At 47.8% G+C, this 20485-nt stretch overlaps 1 protein-coding gene across 1 annotated transcript; it reads right to left on the bottom strand.

Moving 5' to 3' along the window:
• Window positions 1-16486: 16486 nt before the first annotated feature.
• Window positions 16487-18784, bottom strand: LOC137641376 (uncharacterized). Its single transcript, XM_068373885.1, has 2 exons — window positions 16774-18784; window positions 16487-16631 (listed from the first exon to the last, which is right to left on the bottom strand). Exons 1-2 carry the CDS (start codon window positions 18059-18061, stop codon window positions 16489-16491), a joined length of 1431 nt encoding a protein of 476 aa, XP_068229986.1. The 5' UTR covers window positions 18062-18784; the 3' UTR covers window positions 16487-16488.
• Window positions 18785-20485: the final 1701 nt, after the last annotated feature.

Raw genomic sequence — 20485 nt, forward strand, 5'->3', positions numbered from 1 at the left:
CTCGCACATCTCCAGTTTAATGTAAATTAATCAAAATGACAAATTCATAGATAATTTGTATTTTTCCTAACCATATAAACCTTAGCTATTTACATGGGGTATTACTTTCGGCGTAGCTGAAATGGCGAGCCATTAGATTTTTAACGAGGGTTTACTCCCCCCTCACACACCGTTGAACTAGTTCACTTTGCTTAGAGGTAGGACTTATCCCGGGGGACAGGGCTGGCGGGCAAGTTTGATTAAATAGCTAAGGTTTGTATGGTTAGGAAACATACAAATTATCTACGAATTTGTCATTTGTTCCGTAACCGAAGTACAAACCACGCTATTTAAATAGGGTGACTTAACCCTTAGGAAGGGTGGTAAGTCCCAGCCGTAATGGCTTTGGCTTTTTGCCCGGGGACTCAGTATCTGAGTAAGTAGAACTCAAGATAAGGAGTCCCTGCACCTCGCAAGTACCTTGCTCTACGTAAGCTTGTGTGTGAAGGAATGAAGTGTGACTCGTCCTAGGAAGTTGACCTGGAGTCCTTTAGATGGAATTCTAGGTTAGGACGTTCCCAATACCACCTCGTAAGGGTATGGGGGACGCGACAGTATTATCTTAATACTAGGAACACAAGGAAGCATGGTTTACCTGCAGTGGTTTGAGGTCAGCTGTGCAGAGGACCCAGGATGCTGCTTTCCCCAAGAGAGGGGAGGATGAAGAAAAGAATAAGGGCCAGGCATACCTTTTCATTCAGGCAGATTAAAACCGGGTAACAATGCCCTCAACCTTCTGCTACTTGTCCATTAAGGAGCCTGAGGTTTAGACCAGCTGTTGTGCAACCGCCACAGGGCCGATAGAGAATGTATCGAGCCTCCTGTGGGTCATGTCTTGCAGGTAGTGGGCTGTGAAGGTCGTTTGACGCTTCCAAACCCCTGCTTGTAGAACCTGCGTTACTGAGTAGTTTCTCTTGAACGCTAGGGACGTAGCGATGCCCCTGACACCATGTGCTCTAGGGCGACGTGACGGAGGAGGGTCTGGATTCAGGGAATGGTGGATGACCCTGAGAATCCACGCCGAGATAGTATTCTTAGTGACCCTCCTCTTCGTCCTTCCTGTGCTCACAAACAATGCTTGCACTCGAAGACGAACTGCAGCTGTTCTTTTAAGATAGAGCCTCAGACTCCTTACTGGGCACAGTAGATAGTCTGGGTCATCTGTTACAGAACAGAGACTCGAAATCCGGAAGGAGTCAAACCGGGGGTCCGGCACTTCTGGATTTTGAGTCTTAGCTACAAACTCAGGGCCGAACCTGAACGTTACCTCCGCCCATCCCCTTGAATGGGTGATGTCATACGAGAGACCATGAAGTTCGCTGACTTGCTTGGCCGAGGCCAAAGCAAGTAGGAACACCGTCTTCCAAGTCAGGTGGCAATCAGAAGCCTGGCGTAATGGTTCGAACGGAGGTCTCTTAAGAGCCCTGAAGACTCGAACCACGTTCCATGGAGGAGGTCTCACTTCCGACTGAGGGCATGTAAGTTCATAACTTCGTATGAGTAGAGAAAGTTCTAGTAAGGAGGATATGTCCATTCCTTTCAGCCTGAAGGCTAAACTTAAGGCTGAGCAATAGCCTTTCACTGCCGAGACTGAAAGGCGCATTTCTTACCACAAATACACAAGAAACTCCGCTATTGCTGGAATAGTGGCATCGAGAGGAGAGATACCCATTCCACGACACCAACCACAGAAGGCTCTCCACTTTGCCTGGTGGACTACTGCGGATGACTTTCACAGGTGTCGAGACATCCTTTCCGCAACTTGTTGCGAAAAGCCTCTCCCTGTGAGGAGATGCTGGATAGTCTCCAGGCGTGAAGCCGTAGCAGATGTTGGCATGTGGTTGCTTGAGTAGCTCGTGTCGAGAAGGAGTTCCGACAGGAGCTGCAGAAGGTCCGGGAACCACTCTGCGTGATGCCATAGCGGAGCTATTAAGGTCATTGACAGGTTGACCGATATTCTGGTCTTGTTGAGCACCCTTCTCATCAGACAGAACAGGGGAAAGGCGTAAACGTCGATGTTGTCCCACCGTTGTTGGAAGGCATCTTGCCAGAGTGCCTTGGGGTCCGGAACTGGGGAGCAGTACAGCGGGAGCTTGAAATTCAAGGCTGTCGCGAACAGATCCACCGTCGAGGAACCTGACAAAGTCAGGACTTTGTTAGCTACTAGAGGATCCAAAGACCATTCGGTACTCACTATCTGGGATGCTCTACTCAGAGAACATTCCTTTTGCCCGGAATGAAGCGAGCCCATAGTGGAATCGAGTGGACTTCAGTCCATCTCAGTATCTCTACTGCAAGATGGGATAGCTGTTGTGAAAAGGTACCTCCCTGCTTGTTGATGTAAGCCACTACCGTGGTGTTGTCGCTCATCACCACCACGGAGTGACCCGCCAGGTACTGTCGGAACTGTTGAAGAGCCAGATAGACGGCCTTCATCTCTAGCAGGTTTATGTGGAGGCCCTTTTCTGATTCTGACCATAGGCCTGAGGTCCTGTGGTTCAGAACGTGGGGCCCCCAACCTTCTTTTGAGGCGTCCGAGAACAGCATCAAATCCGGGGGGAGGACGAGAAGAGCCACTCCCTTTCAGAGGTTTTCGTCTGTCACCCACCATTGAAGGTCCGTCTGTTCCGCAGGACCCATAGGGACCAAGATGTCCGGGGAATCGTGACCTTGATTCCACCGAGACTTGAGGCGCCCATTTGGAACTAGACGGGCCAGAGAGGAAAGGTGACCGAGGAGACGTAACCACGATTGGGCTGGGAGTTCTTCTCGTCTGAGGAAAGGATCTGCAACCCTCCTCAGCCTTGCTATCCTGTCGTCTGATGGAAAGGCTTTGTGGAGATTGGTGTCAAAGATCATGCCTAGATATACAAGTCATTAAGATGGAAGCAGAGAAGACTTCTCGAGATTTACCATGATCCCTAGATCTTGGCAAAGTCCCAGAAGCTTGTCTCGGTATCGAAGAAGGGTCAACTTCGAGTCTGCCAGGATCGGCCAGTCGTCCAGATAACGGAGTAGACGAATGCCGATCCTGTGTGCCCACGAAGAGATCAGGGTGAACACTCTGGTGAAAACCTGAGGTGCTGTGGAGAAACCGAAACACAGCACCTTGAACTGGTAGATCTTGTTGTCTAGGCTGAATCTAAAGTACTTCCTAGAAGACAGATGGATTGGGATCTGGAGGTACGCGTCCTTCAGATCCAGTGTACACATGAAGTCTTGTGGTCTCACTGCAAGTCTGACCGTGTCTGCTGTCTCCATGCTGAACGGAGTTTGTTTGACAAACCTGTTCAGAGCTGAGAGGTCGATGACTGGTCTCCAGCCCCCAGAAGCCTTCTTTACAAGAAAGAGTCGACTGAAGAAGCCTGGGGACCCGTCGACAACCTCTTGGAGAGCATCCTTCTTTAGCATGGTCTCGACATCTGCCAGTAGGGCTAGCCCCTTTGCCGATCCCATGGAATAGGAGCTCAACGACACTGGATTCGCTGTCAGGGGAGGAAGAGATGTTATGAACGGGACGCGATATCCTTGACTGACTACAGAAACCGTCCAGGAATCGGTCCCGAGTTGCTGCCACCTGATTGCGCAACTTTGTAGACATCTCCCCACTGGTGGACATGTAGTGGGATTGCCAATCCTAGCGTTTGCAGCCTCGGCTGCTCCCCCTAGGATTCTTGCCTCTCTTGTCTTTGACAGGAAAGGGCTGCTGTTTGGACACCGTTTTCTTTGCTGCCGCTGCCGGTTTCGTCGTCTTGGACTGGCGAGGTTGTTGTTGAGGTGCTGGAGGTTTGTAGGGCTTTGATGTGAGAGCCCTTTGGAGGAGAGAATCCTGATTGGATTTCCTCCACCTCTCCGCTGCCTGTTCCACATCCTTGGGCTCAAACAGGATCTTTCCCATAAGGGAAGAGTGTCTGAGCTTGCTGACTTCGACGGTTGAAGTGGCCAATCACACATTTTCTCGCCCACTCAATATCGTTTGCACATGTTGACGCTTGCTTGCTAGAGCGCTCTCCTAGAGTAACACCCGCACTAGCACTCTAATTTTTGAAAATTGGACTTACATCAGGTCGGGTGCCATCTTATAGCCGTCACATACTGGTACCCTCCCTCACCAGTTGACTTTTACTTAAGCACTTATTGCACTCTCTAGTTACTCCCAGATATACAAGGTCCACTTTCAGCACAGTCCAAGGACTTGCTAAACGCAGGGGAAGTGATGGCTTTCCAGTTTTCTTCAGTCGACTCTTGTAAGAAAAGGCTCTTGGAGGCCAGTCATAGACTTCTTAACCCTGAACGAGTGTTCTGGAAACCTTTTTCAGTAGGGAGACGCCAGGCAAGCTATCAAGCCATTAGCTTCATGATGAAGATCAACTTGAGGATGTGTATTTTCAGATCCCGATTCAGCCAGCTTCCAAGTAGTAGCCCTGTGTCATAACTATGTAGAGGGTACCAGTGCAAAGCTCTTTGCTTTGTTTTTTCAACAGCTATGCAAGTTTCACCAGAATTTTTACTCTAGTTTCAACATGGGCACACACCAATGGCACTTGTCTTCTGTGTTACCTGTACGATTGCTGTATTCAGACAGAATTGTAGGTCAACCTTTTCTACTGTAGTAGGGTTCTCTTTTTGTGTCATGATTTGGGTGAACCGAAAGAGGTCACTTCTAGCACCCATACCCATTTTAGGACAAACTGGTGCACTTAGGAGAGGTGACCGTCCCTTTTATTCAACAGCCCTATCTGTCCGTACAGCCTTTGCAGAAGTTGGTGGATCATCTGCTCTCCCTGGAATGTCTCATTCCAAACGGTCATCTCCAGATGTGGTCTCGTCAGTAAGACATGGGTTGCAAGACAGCCACCCTACTCTATCTTTAGTTCCAGTAGTGGAGGATTCCAGACATGTGCGGAATGGTGGCAGGGTGAGACAAATCTTAGCTCGCCGCTTCCTTCGTTCTCACCAGATGCATCAAAGGAAGATGGGAAGTCCACTTCCTGTAACACCTTGAGTCGAGACAGTGGACATGTTAATAGCATATCAACGAGTTTGACCGTCCAGCAGCCCTCCTTGCACTCCAACTCTCTTGCATCCTTGTACCAGGCACTCCAACAGGATGATGTATGTAAACTTTCTCTGCAACTTTGCCAGTTAGCAGTAGAAATTTGTGAGTGGTTAATGTTCAACTCTACCTCTCTGACAGCCAACTCTTTTCCTGGGAGTGGATAGTAGGTTGGCTTGGGCACCAGCCGCCTGTTGAGATACTACCGCTAGAGAGTTATGGGGTCATTTGACTGGCCAGACAGTACTACATAGGACCCTTCTCTCTGGTTACGGTTCTTTCCCTTTGCCTACACAGATACCGAATAGTCTGGCCTATCCTTTACAGATTCTCCTCTGTCCTCATACACCTGACAACACTGTGATTACTAGACAATTCTTCTTCACTCAAGGGGTTAACTACTGCACTATAATTGTTCAGTGGCTACTTTCTTGGTAAGGGTAGAAGAGGCTCTTTAGCTATGGTAAGCAGCTCTTCTAGGAGGACGACACTCCAAAATCAAACCATTGTTCTCTATTTTTGGGTAGTGCCATAGCCTCTGTACCATGGTCTTACACTGCCTTGGGTTAGGGTTCTCTTGCTTGAGGGTACACTCAGGCACACTTTTCTGTCTAGTTTCTCTTCCACTTGTTCTGTTAAAGTTTTTATAGTTTGAATAGGAAATACTTATTTTAATATTGTTACTATTCCTAAAATATTTTATTTTTCCTTATTTCCTTTCCTCACTGGGCTATTTTTCCTGTTGGGGCCCGTGGGCTTATAGCATCCGGCTTTTCCAACTAGGGTTGTAGCTTAGCATTTAATAATAATAATAATAATAATAACCTCTCTACCACCGCATCAACTCGATTCAAGATCGAATTGGCCCACAAGTTCGAGACTTGGTGGGCCAGAAACTCAATGGTGCGGGTGCCCGAGAGGAGGAAGGTCTCCGGGGCCTTCCTAGTGCTTTCCTTGGACAGATCCTTGAATCGCAAAAGGGTGCCCAGAGACCTCAACCAGACATCCAGCCACGAAGTAGCCTGCATGACACACTTCGCGACCTTCTCCTGGTTTAGGATCTCTGTCGCCGAGAAAGTCACTTGCCGGCTAGAGAGTCTATCAAGAGGAACTCCCTTGGTAAGCTCTTCCACAGAGTGGTGCAACGGAAGAGCTAAACAAGACTCCTCCATGATCTCAAAATACCTCCTCTGGTGGACACGAGGAGGCGGGAGGAGCTTGTTGCCAGCAGTGGAACGGCTGGAGGAGGCGAGCTCGGAGAGCTGGCCCTCAACCTTATCCCTGGCACTCTTAACCCCTTGGGACCAGGGCAGAGCCGCACTGGCCTTAGTTTGTTTCTGAGTGCCAAAGACTCGGTCCAGGACAGTGTCCTTGCCCTCACAAGGAGGAATCTCAGGGTCCGGAAACTTGTTGAAACCTGACAGAAGGCATGCTCTGACTCTTGCTGCTCTCCCCCTGGAGAACTGGCAGCGAAGTCTCCCGTCCCCAAAGGCTCTTCTTGGGGGTACACGTGGACGTTCTCCGCGAGTCTCGTTGGCTCTGGTCGAATCCTGGAAGAAGACTTCGGGATGGTCTTCGAGTCCTTCGGTTCCCTCCTAGGAGAGATACAGGACTCCAGCAACGAAGTCTGAGGGCTCTTCTCCTGTTCGAGGTGGGGTTGCTCCCATTGGTGCGGTGGGAGAAGGTTTCACCTCGGAAGACTCCCCTGAGGATGGAAAATCCTCGTCCACAGGGGATGGAAAAAGCATCTGCGGGGGGAAGGAGCCTTCCTGACGGACTTCTTAGGAGCCAGCTTGACCCGAGGAAAAGTCACCACAACCTCTACTCCTCTCTTCCTCTTCAGTGGGGTCGGAGCTGCCCTTGGTTTGAGGCCCAAATCAGAGAAGGCAGGCTTCACAGCCTGGACGACAGCTTTGATAAGGGACTCATACCATAGCTGCTTACTGACAGACGCAGTGTCAGAGACTCCCTCTGGAGGGAAGGGAATCGGGCGATCCTTTGGATTACAGTAGAGACTACAACATGGCCTGCCTGGAAAGAAAGGGAAGAAGATGGGTGCCTAGACCTATCTGAAGATCTCCCCTCCTCCTGCGAGCGCCCTGGAAAGAAAGGGAAGAAGATGGGTGCCTAGACCTATCTGAAGATCTCCCCTCCTCCTGCGAGCGCCCTGGTTTGCGCTTGCGGGGGGGGGGGGAGGGGGGGGGAGGAGGAGGAGCGTAAAGACGACCTAGCTGCTCTCGTTCCTGACGACTCGTTCGGTAGCTCGCATTGCGAAACCCAGTAAGAATCACGCTTGGGCTCGTGCGAGGGAATAATCCCAGGTTCGCGCACATGCAGATGAAGGCGCGGGAGCGCGTGGGCGAGTGCTCGCGAGCAGGAGAATGATGGTGTGCAGGCAAGCGATGGCGCACAGGAGAGCGATGGCACGCAGGTGTGTGACTGCGCACAGGTGTCGGTGCGTGTGGGCGCATGGGGGATCTACGGCGAGCAGGCTCGTGGGCGCGAGTGCGTGCTGGGGAGTGATGGCGCGCAGGAGATCGATGGCGCGCAGGTGCGCGGTCTGGTGAAGACAGAGGGCGCGCAGAAGGACCAGCAAGCGTGGAAGCGCAAGGAGGAGACTGCTCGTGGGCGAGCAGGATCTCGGAAGCCTCTGGAAAGGCGCACGGTAGGGACTGGAACCTGTGCGCGCGATGGTGCGCAGGCGAGGACTGACGGGTGGGCGCGTAGGTGGTCGCTGGCGAGAGGGCGAGGGATGACTCTTCCTTCCTGTGCTCAGATCCGGAGATCGAGGGCGCGCAGGCGAGCGATGGCGTGCAGGTGCGAGCTGGAGATTTTCGGCGCGCAGGAGATTGTGGGCGCACGTGGCGCGTTACAGGATCAGGGCGTGCAGCTGTGCGCTGGCGAGTACGAGATCGCTGGCGCGCAGGTGAGCGCTGACGAGCAGGAGATCGGTGAGAGCGCTGGCGCGTCGACTCTGCAGCAGGAGCTCGCTGGCGCGTTGTCCCTGGCATAGGATGTCTCTGGGTCATTGTCTCAGGAACATCAGGAACAGGCGAGCGCTTGCGAGCAGGAGAGCATGAGTGTGCAGGGGATACCTGGCACTTAAGGGACTTGTCCACATTGTGAGCAAGCCCCTTTTGCCCCAAAGGGACCGGTGCCCGTTGGAAAACGGGGTGTGTGTGCGCCCACAGCGGGTCAGCTGCCAGGAACGGAGAAGGAAGGTCAGCAGGTCTGGCAGGCGGAGGAGATCGCGAACGATCTGCAGAGAGGTCCTATGATGCAGCTGCAACGGTCAAAGCACGGTGAGGAGGATCTGTGGGGGACTGCGAAGGCGAGGAGCCGAAAAGGCGCCTCCTAACTCCCTTGTGGGGAGAAGGAAGGCCTCTACGGCGAAGAAGACAAGCCTTGCGTCTGATACGTCCTCTGGGGGCATCAGGAACACCATCGTCAGTCCTCCGAAGAGGAGTCTCTGTTAGTGAACTCCCCCGAGGGGAAAAATCACCTGCAGGAGAGACCGTTGGACTTGACCCCTCCCTCGGAGAATGTTCGGAGGGGGGAACCAAGCCTTCAGCAACATCAGCACCCAAGGCAGAGGTTTGACCAAACTCGCCGGAAGCCTCTGCCACAACAACGCCGACGATAGACAAAGGGTCAACCTCTGCTATCACCGGCGACTGTTTGACAGCTGCTCCCAACCGGATAAGGTCAAACAGGGCTTCCCTGGAGGGCGAATCCTTAAGCTCCAAGGAAGCCCAAAGCTGCAATAAATCATCATTAGCAACATTCATAGATAAATCCTCCCCAGGAGGAGGAGTTGCCTCGCTATGAGAGCCATCTCCCTCTCCCGAACCCCGAGGTCGGTCAACAAAAGTACGGCCTACGCTACCACTTGACGGCCTCTCGGGAGAGACTGATCGAGTGGGAGCTTTGGAGGAGGTTTGGGAAACGAAAGAAGAGTCCTTGGAAATTTCCTTCTTCACGGAGATCCTTGAAGGATAAAGATCCCGCTTGGACTTTTTCTTTCGACGCAGGGAAAACCTCTCCCACTGGGAGGTAGACCACTCCCTACACTCACAACAAACTTTATCCTTATCACACCGTTGGCCCCTGCAGAACGGACACAAGGTGTGAGGGTCCGATTCAACTGCCGACATATATGTCCCACAAGGGCGGTCTGGTAACCCGAGGCACTTCCGCATGATAAAGAGAGGCCAACTATCAAACACACAACTGAAAGAAAAAGCAAAAAATATTAAGGCTGTCAATATGCGAGGGTGAGAGCAGACACGTCTGTTCATCACCCGAGCCAAAAGCAAAGTGAACTACTGTAGTTCACCGGTGTATGAGGGGGGAAGGGGTAGCTAGCTACCCCTCCCCTACCTCCTCGCTAACTAGCGAGGGGGTAGTAAACAATCGTTAAAAATCTAATGGCTCGTCATTTCAGCTACGCCGAAAGTAATACCCTATTTAAATAGCGTGGTTTGTATTTCGGTTACGGAACAAAGCGTGGTTTGTATTTCGGTTACGGAACAATCATGTTTTTACTTAGGGAGATGTAGTAATTCTTTAGGGATATTTAGTAATTTCTAAGTGGATTCAGTTATTTCTTAAGACTTCAAAACATGTTATTTTTATTAGTAAAATAAATTTTTGAATATACTTACCCGATAATCATGTAGCTGTCAACTCCGTTGCCCGACAGAATTCTATGGAGGGATACGCCAGCTATCACAATACTAGAAGGGGGTGTACTTACCAGCGCCACCTGTGGCCAGGTACTATAGTACTTCTTGTTGACACCTCCTCAATTTTTCCTCGGTCCACTGGTTCTCTATGGGGAGGAAGGGAGGGTCAATTAAATCATGATTATCGGGTAAGTATATTCAAAAATTTATTTTAGTAATAAAAATAACATTTTTCAATATTAAACTTACCCGATAATCATGTAGCTGATTCACACCCAGGGGGGTGGGTGAAAACCAGTGTACAAGATTAAAGGATAGCTAAGTACTGTATCCCATATTTCATATAACAGTTATCTCAAATAACAATGAAATAATAAGTACCTGGTAAGGAAGTCGAATTGAACCGTTACTCTGCCTCTTTTTTAAGTTCGTCTTCCTTACTGAGCGCAGCGTTCCTCTTGGAGGCTGAATCAACTCAAAGGTGCTAAAGTATATAGGGCTGCAACCCCTACTAAAGGACCTCTACACAACCTCTAACCCAGGCGCTTCTCAAGAATGAATTGACCACCCGCCAAATCAAAAGGATGCGGAAGGCTTCTTAGCCTACCGTAACAACCATAAAAACAACAATAAAAGCATTCAAGAGAAAGGTTAAAAAAGGTTATGGGATTAAGGGAATGTAGTGGCTGAGCCCTCACCTACTACTGCACTCGCTGCTACGAATGGTCCCAGGGTGTAGCAGTTCTCGTAAAGAGACTGGACATCTTTAAGATAAAATGATGCAAACACTGACTTGCTCCTCCAATAGGTTGCATCCATTATGCTCTGCAGAGAACGGTTTTTATCAAAGGCCATCGAAGTAGCTACGGCTCTTACTTCGTGGGTCCTTACCTTCAGCAATGCAAGGTCTTCCTCCTTTAAGTGAGAATGGGCTTCTCTAATCAGAAGCCTTATATAATACGAAACCCCGTTCTTGGACATGGGCCTCGAAGGTTTCTTGATGGCACACCATAAGGCTTCTGACTGTCCTCGAATAGGTTTAGACCTATTAAGATAATACTTGAGAGCTCTGACAGGGCAAAGAACTCTCTCTAGTTCGTTACCTACCATGTTGGAGAGGCTAGGTATTTCAAACGATCTAGGCCAAGGACGTGAAGGAAGTTCGTTCTTTGCTAGGAATCCGAGCTGAAAAGAACATGTTGCAGATTCGGTCGTGAAACCAATGTTCTTGCTGAAGGCATGAACCTCACTGACTCTCTTAGCTGTTGCAAGGCAGACGAGAAAAAGAGTCTTGAGGGTAAGGTCCTTGAAGGAAGCTGACTGGAGAGGTTCGAACCTAGGTGACATAAGGAACCTTAAGACTACGTCTAGGTTCCAGCCTGGAGTGGATAGACGACGCTCTTTAGAAGTCTCAAAAGACTTAAGGATGTCTTGAAGGTCCTTGTTGGAAGAAAGGTCCAAACCTCTGTGGCGGAGAACTGAAGCCAACATACTCCTGTACCCTTTAATCGTAGGGGCTGAAAGGGATCTCTCATTCCTAAGATGTAATAGGAAGTCAGCTATTTGGGTCACAGAGGTATTGGTAGAGGATACTGAATTGGCTCTACACCAGCTCCTGAAGACTTCCCACTTAGATTGGTAGACTCTACGAGTGGAAACCCTTCTTGCTCTGGCAATCGCACTGGCTGCCTCCTTCGAAAAGCCTCTAGCTCTAGCGAATCTTTCGACAGTCTGAAGGCAGTCAGCCGAAGAGCGTGGAGGTTTGGGTGCAACCTGTCTACGTGAGGTTGACGTAGAAGGTCCACTCTTAGAGGTAGAGTCCTGGGGATGTCGACTAGCCATTGAAGTACCTCTGTGAACCATTCTCTTGCAGGCCAAAGGGGAGCAACCAGCGTCAGCCGTGTCCCTTCGTGTGAGATGAACTTCTGCAGGACATTGTTTATTATCTTGAACGGTGGGAATGCGTAAAGGTCGAGATGGGACCAGTTCAGCAGAAAAGCATCCACATGAACTGCTGCAGGGTCTGGAACTGGGGAACAGTACAGCGGAAGTCTCTTGGTCATGGAGGTGGCAAACAGATCTATGGTAGGTTGACCCCACAAGGTCCAAACTCTGTTGCACACACTCTTGTGGAGGGTCCATTCCGTGGGAATGACCTGATTCCTTCTGCTTAGGCGATCTGCTGAGACGTTCATGTTGCCCTGAATGAACCTCGTGACCAAAGTGAGGTTTTGACTTCTTGACCAAATGAGGAGGTCCCTTGCGATCTCGTATAGGCTCCTCGAATGGGTCCCTCCTTGCTTGGAGATGTAAGCCAAGGCTGTGGTGTTGTCTGAGTTCACCTCCACCACCTTGCCCAGCAGGAGGGACTTGAAGTTCAGCAGGGCTAAATGAACTGCTAGTAGCTCCTTGCAGTTGATGTGGAGCGTTCCCTGTTCCTCGTTCCACATTCCCGAGCATTCCCGTCCGTTCAAGGTCGCACCCCAGCCTGAGTCCGATGCATCTGAGAAGAGATGAAGATTGGGGGTCTGAATAGCCAACGATAGGCCCTCCCTGAGAAGGAGATTGGTCTTCCACCACAAGAGAGTGGTCTTCATCTCTTTGGTGACTGGGATAGAGACTGCTTCGAGAGTCAAACCCTTGTCCCAATGAGCTGCAAGATGGAATTGAAGAGGGCGGAGGTGGAGTCTCCCTAGCTCGACGAACAGGGCCAGTGATGAAAGGGTCCCTGTGAGACTCATCCACTGTCTCACCGAGCAACTGCTCCTCTTCAGCATGCTCATGATGCAATCTAGGGCTTGGCTTATCCTTGGGGCCGATGGAAAAGCCCGAAAATCCTGACTCCGAATCTCCATTCCCAGGTACACAATGGATTGGGAGGGAATGAGCTGAGACTTTTCTATGTTGACTAACAGACCCAGTTCTCTGATTAAGTCCAAAGTCCAGTTGAGACTCTCCAGACAGCGACGACTCGTGGAGGCTCTCAACAGCCAGTCGTCTAAGTAGAGGGAGGCTCTGATGTCCGATAAGTGGAGGAATTTTGCTATATTCCTCATCAGATGCGTGAACACCATAGGAGCTGTGCTTAGGCCAAAACACAGGGCTTGGAATTGGTAGACAACCTTTCCAAAAACGAATCTCAGGAAAGGTTGGGAGTCTGGATGAATAGGAACGTGAAAGTAGGCATCTTTCAAGTCCAACGAGACCATCCAGTCCTCCTGCCTGACCGCTGCTAGGACCGACTTCGTCGTCTCCATCGTGAACGTCTGCTTGGTGACATACGCATTGAGCGCGCTGACGTCCAGCACCGGTCTCCAACCTCCTGTCTTCTTGGCCACCAGAAAGAGACGGTTGTAGAAGCCCGGGGATTGATGGTCCCGGACTATAACCACTGCCTTCTTCTGCACAAGTAGCGACACCTCCTGGCGCAACGCTAGCCTCTTGTCCTCTTCTTTGTAGTTGGGAGAGAGGTTGATGGGAGATGTGGTCAGAGGGGGTTTGAGGCAGAATGGAATCCTGTAACCCTCCCTCAGCCAACTGACAGACTGGGCGTCTGCACCTCTCTTTTCCCAGGCTTGCCAGAAGCTCTTGAGTCTGGCTCCTACTGCTGTCTGGAGATGCGGAGAGTCAGTTTTTTCCTTTAGAAGCCTTGGAACCTTTCCTAGACTTGCTCCTGGAAGAGTCTGGACGGGAGCTTCCTCGGCTGGGGGCTCTACCACGAAAGGGCGGTATGAACCTCGTAGCAGGAGTATCAGCCACTGGGGTGCGATAAGTCCTGGGGACTGAGGTAGCAACCTTAGTCTTACGAGCCGATGAGGCTACAAGATCATGTGTGTCCTTTTGTATCAGGGCAGCAGACAAGTCCTTAACCAGCTCTACGGGGAAGAGGAACTTCGAGAGCGGAGCGAAAAGGAGTTGAGACCTTTGACAAGGTGTAATGCTGGAGGAAAGGAAGGTACATAGCTGTTCCCTTTTCTTAAGAACCCCTGACACAAACATCGACGCAAGCTCGCCAGATCCATCTCTAATGGCCTTATCCATGCAGGACATTAATAGCATGGCAGAATCCTTGTCCGCAGGGGAGGTCTTCTTGCTGAGGGCCCCCAGGCACCAGTCTAGGAAGTTGAACATCTCAAATGCTCTAAAAACACCATTCAGGAAGTGATCAAGGTCTGAGAAGGTCCAGCAAACCTTAGAGCGCCTCATTGCTGTTCTACGAGGCGAGTCCACCAGACTTGAGAAGTCAGCCTGGGCAGAGGCAGGTACTCCCAAGCCTGGTTCCTCTCCTGTGGCATACCAAACGCCCGCTTTAGAAGTGAGCTTAGTCGGAGGAAACATGAACGAAGTCTTTCCAAGGTGTTGCTTAGTCTGCAACCACTCCCCTAAGATCCTTAACGCTCTCTTAGAGGACCTTGCTAGGACTAGCTTAGTATAGGTAGACTTAGCTGGCTGCATGCCCAGCGAAAACTCAGATGGCGGAGAGCGGGGAATAGCAGAGACAAAGTGGTCTGGGTATACCTCCCTAAACAGAGCCAAGACCTTACGAAAGTCAATAGAGGGTGGAGAAGACTTGGATTCATCCACGTCTGATGAGGGATCCAGGTGTGCTGCCTCATCATCAGACGCCTCATCACCAGAGTGTAGCGAAGAGATCGGAAAGGTATGCTGAACGGCAGAGTCAGCACGAGCTGGAACAACAATATTAGTGGTTTCCTCTTCAAGACTCTGTTGAGGGAACACCTGAGGCTCAGACTGCAAGGGCTGATCAAAAGAAGTAGCAGAAGGCAGGCGCATGGGTGGAGGAGGCTGACTCCTAGCATGAGTGACTGAACTCAAGGGTTGCGCTTGCTGAGCGGAAGGCGGATGCGCAGTAGCAAGTTCCTGAGGAACGAGTTGAGGTTCCTGAGGTGTGGGCTGAGAGCGATGAGGTAGTGGCTGCGCAGAACACAGAAATTGTCTCGCGAGTTGAGGCTCCTGAGGCGCAAGGCTAAGGTGTTGTGGTTGCCTTGAGGAGGGTTGAGCTCGCTGCAGCGAGAGCTGAGGAGACTGACTCATGGATGGGAGAGGTTGTTGTACCTCAAGAGAGTGTTGCCTCACTGGTGGAACTGCAAGCGGAAGCGGAGGAAGCAAGGCATGATCTTCCTGTTCCCATTGCTGAGGTTGCCTTAAGGAAGGCGGAGGGAGCTGCACACCACTGGAAACAGTAAACTCAGAACGTGCTAAGGTATTCTGAGGAGCCTCAACATCGTACGCCTGGCAGGCAGTACTGCGGTCAGGCGGAGCGATCGCAGGAGGAGGTGTAACCTGCTCAGCCTGACACTCACGCATCAAGACCGCAAGTTGTGACTGCATGGACTGCAGTAGAGTCAACTTGGGGTCGGCAGACACTAAGGTCTGCTGAGGTAAAGCCTTAACAGCAGAGATCTGTTGAGGCAGAACCTTACTCCTCTTAGGCGGAGTGCATTCAACTGATGACTGCGGCGAGTCAGAGCTGAGCCAATGACTGCAGCCCGGTTGAGTTCTTGAGGTCTGGACTCTGCGTTTGAGTGGTCTCGAGACCTGAGTCCAGCGTTTCTTCCCTGACAAATGCTCAGCAGACGAGTAAAAGACGGGCTCAATCGTCTGCAGGTGGGAGTGACGGTCTCTGGAAGACACGCCCGCAACCACCGAGGATACTTCTGTGCGCCGATCAAGGCCTGCTGAACCCTTTTGCCCTTCGACATTGCTTCTCCCCTGGGCTTGGGAGCTTGCAAGAGGTCCCGGACTGGGAGGACGACTGGCACGCACAGAAGTATCCTCACGCACCACACTGACACTGACACTAGCACTTGGCACTGCACTGACACTAGCACTCGTCACAGCACTGGCACTAATTCCACCCACTGCACTCTTGACCTTAAGTTCCTTGACTTCGGCCATAAGAGACTTATGATCACTTACCACTGACTCTACTTTATCGCCTAAGGCCTGAATGGCACGCAAAACAACAGACATATCAGGCTGAGGGCAAATAGTAGGTTCGGGGGTAGCCACTACAGGGGTAGGAAAAGGTAGGGGATCATGAGGTGAGGAAAAAAGTGAAGAGTGAGAAGAACTCCTCCTAACTCTCTCTCTCTCTAACTTGGTTGAGTACTTAAGAAGACGGACAAAATCAAGTTCCGAAAGTCCGGCGCATTCCTCACATCGATCTTCTAACTGACAGGGCCTTTCCCTACAGTCAGAACAAGCGGTGTGAGGATCTACCGAGGCCCCCGGAACACGCCCATTACAAGACCCACACCGTCCATGGGTGGGGGCCCGTGAAATGTCAGACATCTCGAATCAAAAGAGCCAGCCAAGTGGGGTCTCAAAATCAAGCAAAAGATCGTCAATCGTTAAATCAGGACCAAATAATAGCTATCCAAGCCAATATAGAAGTTTTCCAGTAAAGCGACAGCCGAAATCTGAGAGAACACCTCACCAAAAGCCGTGAAAATACTCGAAGATCACAAGCGCATCCCAGAACGCCCCGCCGGAAGCACGACAGAGGAAAAATTGAGGAGGTGTCAACAAGAAGTACTATAGTACCTGGCCACAGGTGGCGCTGGTAAGTACACCCCCTTCTAGTATTGTGATAGCTGGCGTATCCCTCCATAGAATTCTGTCGGGCAACGGAGTTGACAGCTACATGATTATCGGGTAAGTTTAATATTGAAAACTAACCTTTAATTACAAGACCCAAGCCTTATATCCAGGATCATCGGGCTCTTCCACCTGGTCAGGCTCCCGTAGGCGTTTTCTTGCTTTCTTTGATTCTATTTTCCTTTTTCCACTCTGTTTCAGTCTCTCCTCTTGTTCTGCCACTGCTTTTCCTGTAAATAAAAATTAAATAATTAATACCCACAGAAGTACAGTACTATAAATTATCATCAAAATTCAACGTGTAAGGAAATTATATGAATATATCAAAGCTATAAGACATAAATAAGATGTGTGTGTGTGTGTATATATTACCTGGAGGTGTTCCAATTATTTCTGGGACTAAAGAGCTTTCTTCATAACCAGAATTGTGTTCACTTGCAACAATTTGAAATACAACAATGACCCTCTGCAAGCCCTGGAATTTTGCCTTGGGACACTTGGCCCACAATTTTTCATTGAAAGACTCATTCAAGTTCTGAGTCTTTCCTTTCAAGCATCTTTCCAGTAGCTCATCTGTTGTCAGGCTATCGTACACCTCTTGCAAAAGATGCTTGACATCAGGAGGGAGATTTATCTTCACCTTCATCCGCTGGTGTGTCCTTGGCTCCTTGCCACGGGATATGTCAGCCTTGTAAAAACACCAAGACCTTTCACCATCGGGGCACAGCGAGTGGTCCGGTGCTTCATCAGTACTAGTTACAAGGAGGAGGGTAGCTAAAATATCCATCCTCAGTTTTTCCAGCCTGTCACGCTCATCATAGTTCATAGCCCTCCGTATGGCAGCACTCAGATACCTCACTAGGTGACCTATAGTGGTGTCACTTAGTTTTCCCTTGCCACCCAAGTACTTTTGGAAGCGAATCTTTCCAGTTTTTGTTACAATTTTATTCACAAATCTTTCCCTCAGATTTCTCAACCTAGAGCCGAGTCTTTTGGCAAAATGATTTATGCACTCCTCTTTCTTGACGGGGTGATTTCTTCCATAGAGCCCTTCATTGTTATTCAGCCCTATAACTGCATTATAGGCGCTTGAATCACCGTCACCAACAAAGACTGAATACCTAAAATTATATTTGCTAATTGACCGACTCCAGATCTTTTCGGCTCCCTCAGCTTTCATCATAACGGAAGACTTTTCAAAGTTTCTTGTACAGGTATTGCTTTCTTTGTGGTTGGCCTCTTCCACTTCAAATTCCTCTTGGCTGATTTCATTTCTCTTCAGTTTGTTGTCATTTATCACACACGTAAAGCAGTATTTAGATAAAATTTCAGCGTCTAACACAAATCCCGTGCAAGCCTCTACAACAATGCCTACACCAATATTGGATTTATGGCCTCTGGTCATCCAGGTGCCATCATAGATGACGTCAGTGTCAAGGACCCCATTATCGTCAGGATGAATATTCATTTTTCTATAATATTCAACAATGGACCACTGAACTTTCTTCTGAAGGGCATCATACTTATTTTTTCCAAGACTATGAACATATTGCTTGTTTCGTTCATAAACTGTTTTAATCATTAGGTCCACTGACAATACGCCACTAAGTTTTTGAGCACCTGAATACCCAGATCCATCCAATATCGTATTATACACCATTGAAGAAGTAGTTATAGGGGAAACAGTGGCGCTAGTGTCCAGTCACATTATTACGTGGGGCCTTTTTTTCATAGATAACCCGTTGACAAACATTGCAGGAAACCTTTATATCACTGCCAAAATATTCCCTATTTATTGTCAATTCTCCCCATCCATCACATTTTTTATCAAGACAATTCATGTTCTCAGCCATTTCATAGAACACTTGTTCCCTAGTAAGCACTACAGGACCCACTTCGTTCACTTCCCCAAGACCATGAACTTCTTCGTAATCAGGAAACAAAAGTTTTCTAATCTCTGCACCAGATTTTTTTGACACACACTCCCTATTGGTGTCATTAGGGGCTTGTATATACAATTCTCCTTCGTCTTTTACACTATAATCAATGTCTTCATCAGACTCATACAAAGGATCATCTGGCGTCTCACAGTTCACAGCCGTCGCTTCGTCTGTCACACCACTACAACTAGGTGTTGCCACCATAATACCATTCATTTTTGCTTTTTCATCTAATTTCAATTTTCTTTTACGTTCAAGGCGTTCTTTCATTAGGGCACTCTTTTCCTGCCTCCATTTCCATGCTTTTTTCTTAGGCATCTTGATAATATATAATAACCGTGAACGAAAAAAACACTATCTAGCCAGTTTCACGAGGTAAACAATGCGAGGTCCACTTGGAAAGACAATCAATGGGAGTCTGGCTCTGGCCGTTAAACTGGCCTCTTTCTTTGTGAAAAACCTCAAATGTAAACAAACATTGCACTTCTTCTTCTTCTATTTTTCTTCAGAGATGAAAAAAATAGTAGAAGATACAATATTACCAAGAAAACGATATTGATAGAAGCCTTATTATTATTATTATTATTATTATTATTATTATTATTATTATTATTATTATTATTATTATTATTATTATTATTATTATTATTATTATTATTATTATCATCCCATACACATACACCAAAGCTTGCAAGACTTTACCAGGTTCAGGTTCTGGGGTGAGGCATATCCTATGCAACGGCACCTCCAACATCCAGAACCTGTCAGATATATGAGGCAACTAACATCTTTGGTTGGAGTTTTAAAATCCTTTAATTCTATGCTTATATATTTCCTTGATTCATCCCAACTAGGCATATTTCAAGAAGATAAGATGAGTTACTCCAGGATGTGCCTGATGGAAGCCGTTGGGCAGGAGAGGACATGGTAGACCAAGAAAAGTGTGGCTGATGACAATGCGCAAGGCGGATGGATCTGAGAATGGGGTTGAGCTCAGAGAGATAGCACAGGAAAGGGATACAAAGCCTATCTTTTTCATTCTTGCTTCCATACTTTTCTTTTAAGTCTATTATGTTTAATAATATCTTCATAGCTATTACAACTCCATAGTGTAATGTTTACCCATGTAATCTCTTCTGTCATTACCATATTCAAACCTTAACTTGGTCATCTCTCCTTTCCTTTTTTATATCTTTCTTTTAATTCAATTTGTCACTTTGCATTTTATTCATTTCTTGCGCTCTTGCTTTATATACTTTCTTACTTCTCCAATTTCAATATATATTCTGTATATTTTATAATACTTTTCCTGATATTCACCATATGGCTCCCTTCCACTCTTTCCATAACTAATATATTACACTGTGCCCATTATTTATCGATTCGCTAGAAAATTTTCTCCACCTAAAACCCTTGGTTCCCACTGGGTGTCCATTACAGTAGGATATATTAGGATATATCTTATTAGCTATTTAATTGTAAGGGAACTAAATGTAATACCCCATTTTAATTAGTAACGTTTGCCCCGTGTTTTACAATAATAATACCAAGGTTGGACTAGAACATTTCAAGACATATTTAAAAGGATAATAGAGTATTTATAGTAAATGTATGAATAAAGTTTGCGAATATGAAATATGTTAAATCAAGTTATTATTTACTCTATAGGAAAGTATATATCTCAGCAAATGGGTCTTCATTCCTAAACATTGCTTTGTGAGCACGCAGTCCAACACACTGGAATTGTTTACTTTTGTCTCTCCTGAAATACTAAAGAAAACTATATACGATTTTATGTGAAAGAAAACGATTTTATGGTAGACTCTTTAGTTTTCTTTATGTCCTACACGGTTATTGTGAAAAGTGTTATATGTTAATAACTTTGAAAATATATAATTTACTCCAGTTTATATATCATCATGATATGTTTTTCAATAGTATTTCCTTCATAAATAGATATATCAAACAATACGTTGACTTTTATGAACGAAAAAATTTAGAAATAAAGATTAATATATTTTTCAGAAACTCTTGACACCTAGGACTAGGTAATAATAATAATAATAATAATAATAATAATAATAATAATAATAATAATAATAATAATAATAATAATAATAATGTTCATTGGACAAAAACATATT

Source organism: Palaemon carinicauda, chromosome 1, assembly GCF_036898095.1.
Source record: "Palaemon carinicauda isolate YSFRI2023 chromosome 1, ASM3689809v2, whole genome shotgun sequence".
Taxonomy (NCBI): Eukaryota; Metazoa; Arthropoda; class Malacostraca; order Decapoda; family Palaemonidae; genus Palaemon; species Palaemon carinicauda.